This window comes from Coenobita brevimanus, chromosome 73 (assembly GCF_032717465.1).
Source record: "Coenobita brevimanus isolate Jiangsu-jjx chromosome 73, ASM3271746v2, whole genome shotgun sequence".
Lineage (NCBI taxonomy): Eukaryota > Metazoa > Arthropoda > Malacostraca > Decapoda > Coenobitidae > Coenobita > Coenobita brevimanus.
The window spans coordinates 35,165,808-35,175,507 of NC_137026.1; the positions used below are offsets into that span (position 1 = coordinate 35,165,808).

A 9,700-nucleotide genomic window follows, 5' to 3' on the forward strand; every position below is an offset into this window, starting at 1 on the left:
TGGCCTAAAACTATAGCGGAGAGATGCGAACATGAGGCTAGTCACGAAGAAGTGCTGTGGGAAGGACGTAGAGCCGTAGCATTCTTCCTGCCACTGAGCTACGTGAAATAAGCTGCAAAAGGACGAAACTCAGGGTCAAGTTAGAGTGTGTGTGTGTGTGTGTGTGTGTACCATTCAAAGCATCATAAAGCTAAAAATATCCTCGGTGTGAAGGGGTAATGCAGGCTATGGCCCGTATTCTTGTCGGCTAAGGAAGCTCCCTAACAACTATTCCTAAGCGATTTATTTTCCCTATTACAGTACCTTCATCTGATACATCCTTCCAACATCGGTATACTCTGCCTAAACAACGTACAAAAGAACATCGAGGAAGCTCCCGAACACCCCTTCCTAAGCGACTTATTTTGCTTTTACACCTTCCCGACCTCCGTGTTACATAAATCCTTCCAATATCGCCAAACTGCATAAATGACGTAAGGATATTATATAGGCAGCTGTCTCAAAAAAATAATTCGCCAAGGAAGAGGTGTTAGGGAGCTTCCGTAACCGACGAGAATACAAGCCTTTTATCTAATCCATGTAGTTTGAAAAATTGAAACTGAATAAAATCGTCCGTTAGCAAAAATTACAAATGCGTGTTTGGGTTAGTAAATCCCCCAATACAGAATTTAACTAAGGCTGTATCTAACCCCACCAGCTCGAAAATCTGCCAGGTAATCCATCTGGTTCGAAAATTATCCTAAGCTGAATAAAATCGTCTGCTAGCAAGAATTATAAATGGCGTGTATGGGTCAGTAAATCCCCCTAGGACAGGGTTTAACGAAGGCTAACCACACCAGTTCGAAAATCTGGGCTAAGTCCCCAGCTAGAAGGAAGAATAAATCCCTCTTTCAGTGTGTCAGTCCTGGGAGAGATTTTACCAAAGCCCTTCAGTATCTACGCAGTATGAGGCAACACGTATACACCCTCCCCGGGGATGTGACCACTGCAGCGGCATTGACCGTTTTATGAGGTTTAAATTCTAGTTCTGGTTGCTACATGGAACTAATTGAGCTGCTGGACTAATTCTGGTGATTAAGAGATGAGCAGGATTGGGGATAGTTATGATTTTGTTTCACTTTTGAAATCCCGTTGGCCCGCGGACGTAACGATCAGGGTTGATATGTATAAAGTTGCCTAAGCATACATTGTTTATAAGACTTCCTTTATATACGTTTGTCTTTACTTATACACCTGCTAAATACTGAACAAACAAACACTGTTGATTATCAAAGTGGAAAATATGACCAGAGCAAACCGTACTTGATTATAATTAGCATACGGAGATCTCTTTATGGTCAAAATTGGTTAAGATCATCTGTGAATCTTGCCCAACTCCTCTGGCAGCGCGGTGGTTGCCATGGTTACCGCGCTCATACCGTACCTCAGTGCCACAAGGTCATCGTACACGTGTTTTCCCATAAAATTTTGAAAAGATAAAAACATTGGAGGCTCTCTGCATATACCACAACATTTCCCCATGCCTACCGTTTCCTCCCTGAATTTCAAAAGCGCGCGGGCTCTCTCTCCCTCTCGCTCTCTCACCCTTTGTTTATACGAGTTGACATTTAACGGACGACTTCGCCACAACTGCGCATTCCTTTCGCCAGTTCAGCTTCAAGTCACGTAGAAGTAGAGGGAAATTCTGGCGAGGGCGAATAATTTACGTAGCCGAAGGGGGGCCTCATTATACCGGGAATTAGAACGTTTATATAATGCAATCAGGGCCAAGCCGGAGGGGGAAGGGGTAGGAGATTTTATCTTCTGATCTGTTAGGTGAAATTTGTATAGAAGGTAACGAAGTAATTGCAGCGTTATTGACCTGGAAATTAGGTGACGTTGATAAGGAAACAGGTTACTTGTAGGTATTTGCGACGCAGTGACCTTCTGACCTATTTCACCTTAGTCCCGGTGACCTATTTTCCGGACCCAACGATGCGCCAGTGACTTATTTTCCACAGGGACTGGGGAAGATCTGTAAGACGGACAACGGAAGGGGAATCCAGGATCTTTCCGTGTATCTTTTTCTACTTGGGGGAAAACTGATTACGTAAAGATGCAGGTCGTTTGTGATTGGAGGACCGGAGGTTAAGGAAGCTCCCAAGCACCTGTTCTTCAGCGATTTATTTAAGGGTGTGGATGTTAATATTTGTGCGTTCTTTCTGCTGAGTAGGGAGACACCGGGAGGATTTATGTAACACAGAAGAGGACAGTAAGGCGTAATAAACAAATAAACAGCGTAGGGGAAAGGATTTATGTAACACGAGGACAGTAAGCCGCAATAAACAAAATAAACCTCGTAGGAAAAGACGTTACACCAACGAGAATACGAGGCTGTCTGTGGGGGAAACGACTAGTACTAAAGATTTAACCAACAGGTGTGAGAAAAAGCATACGAAAGATGAAGGCTTTCCCGCGCCCACCACACCCCCTGTAGAGGCAGGAAAATAATAGAAGAACGACATGGTTATCGGAATGCGAAAAAACAAAAAAAAACAAATCTAGTTCCCTGTTTTCCGGTTCATGTAGTTTGGCTATTATTATTATTATTATTATTATTATTATTATTATTAGGTGAATGATATTGAATGGAGGGGGGAGGGTCATGCAGTGTGGGGGTGGAGTCATGCAGGGTGGGGATGTGGTCATGCAGTGTGGGGGTGGGGTCATGCAGTGTAGGGGTGGAGTCATGCAGTGTGGGGGTGGGGTCATGCAGTGTAGGGGATGGGTCATGCAGTGTGGGGGTGGGGGTCATGTAGTTTAGGGGTGGGGATCATGCAGTGTGGGGGTGGGGTCATGCAGTGTGGGGGTGGGGTCTTGCAGTGTGGGGGTGGAGTCATGCAGTGTAAGGGTAGGGTCATGCAGTGTGGGGGTGGGGTCATGCAGTGTGGGGGTGAGATCTTGCAGTGACGGGGTGGGGTCATGCAATGTGGGGATGGGGTTATGCAATGTGGGGGTGGGGTCATGCAGTGTGGGGGTGGGGTCATGCAGTGTGGGGGTGGGATCAAGCAGTGTGGGAGTAGGATATAACATTTGAAAAGAATTCCATATTTTTCATTTTTAGAGTCCACCATCATTTACATACGTTAAAATAATTTCTCTTTTTACGTATTTCTATATATTGTAAAAGAATGGCAGACTCATTTTTAAATAATTGAATCATGATTTTCGTTTTTGAATAATCTATCATAGCTGTGTGATATATTTTTCCTGTCATGTTAAAAGAATATATATTCCCCTTTTTGATAACGGATGCACAGGTATATTACGTATATTTTGGCGTGTTTTCCTTTTCAAATTTTCATAATCTCCGTGCGATATATTTAATTTCCTGTCATGTTTCATCGACTTTGTTAAATTAAAATGCGTTTAAATTTTGACATTTTAAAATATTCCTTGCTTTTTCTTTTCTTTTTTGTGAAAATTAATGAGTTTATTTGTTTCATTACATTTTAATTTCAGTTTTGTCACATTCTTTATTTCCTTTCACTTTTTCAGTGATTTTAATGTTCAGAATTATCTCTTTAGTTATTTTTACTCTAAGTTAACCCTGATTTTCTTCCTTTTGCTACTGGTTTAATTTTAGTGTTAGAAAAAGACAATTCTCTGGTTCTACATCACATAAGACAATACTGCAGCTTTACATAAAGAAAAGACAATACTACAGCTCTACACCACAGAAAAAGACAATTCTGCAGCTTTACATAAAGAAAAGACAATACAGTACTACGGCTGTACATCACAGAAAGACAGTATTATGGCTGTACATCACAAAAAAGACAATACTATGGCTCTGCAACACAAAAAAGACAATACTATGGCTCTACATCACAAAAAAGACAATACTGCAGCTCTACATCACAAAAAAGACTACTATGGCTCTGCATTACAGAGAAAGACAATACTATGGCTCAGCATCACAGAAAAAGACAATACTGTGGCTCTACATCACACAAAAAGACAATACTACGACTCTACATCACACAAAAAGACAGTACTACGGCACTACATCACACAAAAAGACAATACTACGGCTCTACATCACACAAAAAGACAGTACTACGGCACTGCATCACACAAAAGACAATACTACAGCTCTACATCATAGAGAAATACAGTATTATGGCTCTACATCCTTTCAACAGCACTTCTTCTGATTAGCATCATATTTTAGCAATAAATGATGGATTGGCCAGTTCATCACAAACATGATGGCAGCATTGTTGGAAGTGATTTAGGTGTATTGATGTTTCTCTCTCTCTCTCTCTCTCTCTCTCTCCAAACAAATAGATAGGATAGTGAACCAAAATGCACAGTACATCCAAGTAATGATTTTCTTTTGTTTTCCAGTCCTTTCAAGGCAGCCAGGGGAGAGCGTATCTCTTCAATTCTGTGTAAGTATTGTAAGTAAGGAAGTGTGTAAGTACTGGAAGGAAGTGTAAGTATTGTAAGGAGGTGTGTAAGTATTGGAAGGAAGTGTAAGTATTGGAAGTAAGGAAGTGTAAGTATTGGAAGTAAGGAAGTGTGTAAGTATTGGAAGGAATGTAAGTGTTGTAAGGAAGTGTAAGTACTGTAAGTAAGGAAGTGTAAGTATTGTAAATAAGGAAGTGTAAGTATTGTAAGGAAGTGTATAAATATTGTAAGTAAGGAAGTGTAGGTATTGTAAGTAAGGAAATATGTGTAAGTATTGTAAGTATTTTAAGTCTTTAGTTTAGAAAATATCAAGAAAAAGAAAAACTAATGTAAAAAAAAGAAAAAAGTATGAACCAGTAGTTTCAGGTAGGATTCTCTCTCTCAGTTTGAGTTTTAAACCCATCAGGAATTTCAATATTGTCTTATTTTTTACCCGTATTATCATTATACCATTGTGTTATTCAAAGGAAAGTCATCTGGTCCTGTAAAAATGAGGGATCTTACCATTCATATAAAACAGTCCACATATACAGTATATACAGTACTGTATATATACTTAAAACCAAATTGATGTTGTGGTGGAGAATGTACTTATATTAATGCTGTGTTGCCTTTCAGAGTGAATGTGGGGTGTGGTCCAGCGGAGGAGCGGGTACTTCTGACTGGACTCCATGCTGTGGCGGACATATACTGTGAGTGTTGCAAGACGACACTCGGGTGGAAATATGTAAGTATACCCTTCCTTATCCCATATCGTAGGATCTCTCTCTCTGGACAGTCCTTTACAGTTTGTTTTGTTTGTGCTTCTCTTTTTCCCATTTTCTTTATTTCTGATTCAGTGTTTGGTTAAGGTGTCGCTTGCTGTGTTCTCTTCATTCCTCATTTTGTCTACGATGTGCCTCTCTTTTCCTCTCATCTCTTTATTTCTGATTCAGTCTTTTTATGCTGTGTCCTCTTTATTTCTCATTCTGCTTTTGTTTGGTGTTTCTCCTCAGCTCTGTTCTCTCTGTTTCACATCCCAATTTGTTCGTGTTTCTCTTTTCCTCTGGTCTGTTTTTTGTTCTGGCATTTGTTTGTACTGTATTTCTCTTTTCCTGTTTTTTTTATTTCCCATTTTGTCTTCTGTTTGTGGATCCATGCTGAGATGGAAATTGCACACTTACCCTTCACTGTTCTGTCTATCTATAAGGGGTGGCCACAAACAAATTGCCTCCATGTCACTATGTCCCCCATCATTTCACTGCCCTCCCCCCTCTCTTATATACCTCTCCACTCCCTCCCTCCATCTCATCTGTCCTCTCTCCCTCAGTGTATCTTTTGTTTATGCGTCTATTTTGCTATATTTTCTGTATTTTCCTTTTTTTTTCCCCCCCTGTATGCTCAGATTGTAATACAGTATGTGAGTTTATTCTTCAGTATCCCTCTGTGGCTATATCTTTCCCTGTTTTCTCTGTCTTCCACAATGTCTTTTGTTTGTGCTTTTGTTTAGCTTATGATTTGTTTACCTCTTTGTCTTGTTTGTACTTCTCTTTTGTCCTTCTTTGTCTTCCACACTGTCTTTTGTCTCTTCTTTCATTTTGCTTTGTTCATTTTAATCCATTCTGTCTTTTGTTTGTTCTATTGTTTGCGCTGTTCTTTGTTTTCCATACTCTCTTGTATGTACTTCTGTTTTTGATCAGTTCTTTGTCTTCCTCACTTTTGTTTTGTCCTTTCTCAGAGTAAAACTTGTCACTCTGCCCCACACTGTCCTATGTAACTTTATCTTACTTTCTCTTCCCTGTTATTTGCAGTGTGTCTTCATTTTTGCTTCTGTTTTTCTTCATTCTTTCTCGTCCTATCCCTCTCATGTGGTTCTGGCTAGTATGATGGAAAAACACAAGCCTGCCCTATCCTGTGGTATTTGCTGGTGTCTCACGTTTTATCCTTTTTTCTTTTTATGCAGCATGTTTTTCATTTTTGCCTCTGTTTTTCTGGCATTTTTTTCTTTACCATTTTCCATTAGATCCTCTCTCAAAAGGAAAAATTTTACTCAGCATTACTCCATTATATGTAGCATTGACTCTCTCTATTCAGTTGTTCTCCAGTGCTGTTTTAATTTGGCCAGGTCTTCCATTCTGTTCTTTGTCTTTCATCATGCCTGTTGTTTGTGCCTTGCCTCCCTTCACTCTTTGTCTGCTTCCCTTCCTACTCACCCTTCCCTCTCTCTGTGCCACGCATCTCTTTACCTGCCTCCCGTCTCACTCTCTCTACTCTCCTTCCTTCTCTTTCTCTACCTGTCTACATTCCTCCCTCTCTCCCTGCCTCACTTCCCTCTCTTCCATCCCCATCCTTCTTTCTTCCTTTCTTCCTTCCCTCTCCCTGCTTCCCTTCTCACTCTCCTTTTGTCTTCCTGCCTTCTCTCTGTTCCTCATTTCCATCTCTCTCTGCCTCCCTTCCCTCCCTTCCTACCTCCCTTCTGTTTGTCTGTACCTGCTTACTTTCCTCTCTCCCTCTCTGCTTCCCTCCCTTCTCCCTGCTTCCCTTCTCTTTCTCATAAGTCTTTACATTCCTGCCTAGTGCTGGAAAGGGATGCCCTCATGTGGTGGCACTGATATAACCTGGGAACTCAGCTACCTGGTTATGCAGTACAGGTGTCCCACAACTACTTGCCTATCCCCCAAAAGGAGGATGGTGGACTGCTGGAGAAGGATCGTTTAAGCCTGCAGTTCACTAGTTGCACGTTTCAGATGAGCCTGGCGTTTCAGCTACTACTACTACTACTGCTACTACTACTACCACCACTACCACTACTACTGCTACTATTACAACATTTCTTTTATATTCACTGTTTATGTATTTACTTTTATCAAACACTGAGATGAAAATACCGGCACTCTTATTATCTCCTCTGTCTCACTCTCTGCTTTCATTTTCACACTGTTTTGGATCCTGCCTGGTAGACAAACGTCCCCCAACCCCCTCCCTATCCCCTGAAAGAAGGATGGTGGACAGCAGGAGAGGGGCAAGTTCAGTCTGCAGTCCACCAGGTTCACATAATAGTAGTGTTTATTGCACAGATGTTGATGATGGTAGGTCAATCCAGGAATCTTTTTTCATGGAAGTGTACTCAGTAAGTAGTCATCATAAACTTGCCTTGTGTAACTTTTTTATCTTGCAATGACTGGAAGTAGAGAAAATTGCCCATTTCATTTTCATTTCTGTTTATAAAGCTGATTTTGCCGGTCTCGGTTTACAGTACTAGTTGTGTGAAAAGAGTCGTACCATTCTGCAAAATGTTACTGATAAATTGGTCTGCTACTTTACTGAGTATTGTGTGGATGAAGATGGTGACAATAACTGTATGGTGTATCGTTAGGTGACCAAGGCCGACGCATGCAAGCATGTTGGAGCCTTCAAAAATTAAATGAAAAACGAAACGATATGATCTTCAGGAGACTGTTTAAATACACATATACTAGTTTGCAGTGGTGTATATAGATTCTTCTGTTGATAAGACGATGATGATGATAATGATTAGCGCATTCATTTCCAGGAGTCTAATTATCATGTATACTGATTATTTTATTGTTGTTGGTGATGACTGAATACTGTGCATATTTTCAAGAAGACTATTTTATGCCTAAATGTTAATTATTATTTTGGTGATGTGTACAGGTGTTAGGGAGGGATGCCTTCATGTGATGGCACTGATTATGTCTGGGTAGATTCACTGCCTGGGTATACAAATATCTCAGTACCTTCCCTGTTCCCCAAAAGGATGATGGTGGACTCTGGGAGAAAGACAGCTTCAGCTTTCTGTCAACTGAGCCTTGGGCCACAACAACAACATAATGTGTACTGTATGTATTTTTAGGAGCCTGTTTTACTCAGTATGTATTGCACTATAGTCACGGCGCACGACTCTGAGGTTGTCATTGTCATACCTTGGCATCCTACCATTGAAAAGTGCGTCCGATTTCGTATCATACACGAATCATATCATTGTGCACAAATATATTATTCACGAATATTACTATACATGAACATATACCCAAAATCACAGGTGTCTCATACATGAAATCAGACGCACTTCTGAATGATAGATCGTCAGAGCATGATAATAACAACATCAGAGTCGCACGCCGCAACTATAATGAGGATGAAGATGTTGACGATGATGATGAGGAGGAGACTGTAAATGATAAGGCTGATGAGGATAAGGAAGAGGAGGATGGTGGTGGTGGTGATTAAGATGAGGATGTTAATGATAAGTTTGATGATGAGGAGGATAAAGAGTACTAACTATTTTCTGTCTTTGCAGGAGCACGCGTTTGAGTCAAGTCAGAAGTACAAGGAGGGGAAGTACATTATCGAGCTGGCGCACATGATCAAGGACAATGGGTGGGACTGAGAGTGGCTTCCCGGTGGCCAGCCTAGCATTATTGTGCCGCTGTGACCACCTCTGTGATGGCCGCACCCTCCATACCCCCATACCCCCTCCCTGGACCCCTCTCCACCCTCCTTGGCCAACCCTCAACTCCCATCCTCCCTAGTCCACTCGTCGATCCTATCCTTCCAGTTCCATTCTCCCAGAGCATTCATGTCTTGCATCTTGTAATATTCACCCTTTTAGTGCCTCCCTCCCCACTCCCCATTACCCTTTTCAACCCTCCCATTGTATTTTCTGTTGCCCAAATTCTTCTCATCATAATATTGGCATTTTCCTCCCTCCTCCATTCCCTTCGCACCCCTTTTCCCCGTTGCCTTCCTGTCAACCATATCTTTCCCATCTCCCAATTTCTTGTCCTAATATTGGTGCATTCCTCCCTCTTCCACAGACCTTCCATTGACTTGCTATGCTCGTTTCCCCCTCTGCCAAATTCTCCTAGCCCTTCCATCAAAGTTATTCTCTCTTCCCAACTCAACCACTCCCACACCTCCGAGTGGTCCTATTCTCTCCCATCCTCATCCCAAAATTCCATCCATCCCTTTTTATCAATTCAGTCCTCCCACTCCATACTCCCTCTGCCATCACCCTCTCCTTCCCCCCGCCACACACCCCAGCTCCTCCCCTCTCCGTATATGCCCCTCCTCCCTTTCTCTCCCTGTACCGGCCACACAAACTCTCTCCCTTCTTTCTCACCTGACCACTCTAAACCCCCTCTTCCCTCCAGTCTGACATTTCTTAGACGTCTGACTTCCCTTTGATATGATGTCTGTTACAACATCTCTTTCCTGCAGTTTGATATTTCTAGATGCCACACTTTCC

The 9,700-nt window shown here is 41.7% G+C and overlaps 1 protein-coding gene across 1 annotated transcript in view; it reads left to right on the forward strand.

Moving 5' to 3' along the window:
• Ypel (Yippee-like) overlaps positions 1-9,127 on the forward strand; it is a 17,056-nt gene extending 7,929 nt beyond the window's left edge. Inside the window, exons 4-6 of the mRNA XM_080278334.1 lie at positions 4,390-4,433; positions 5,071-5,179; positions 8,753-9,127. Coding sequence (XP_080134460.1) covers positions 4,390-4,433; positions 5,071-5,179; positions 8,753-8,842 — 243 coding nt within the window. The 3' untranslated portion in view covers positions 8,843-9,127. The remainder of the gene's footprint in view (positions 1-4,389; positions 4,434-5,070; positions 5,180-8,752) is intronic.
• Positions 9,128-9,700: the final 573 nt, after the last annotated feature.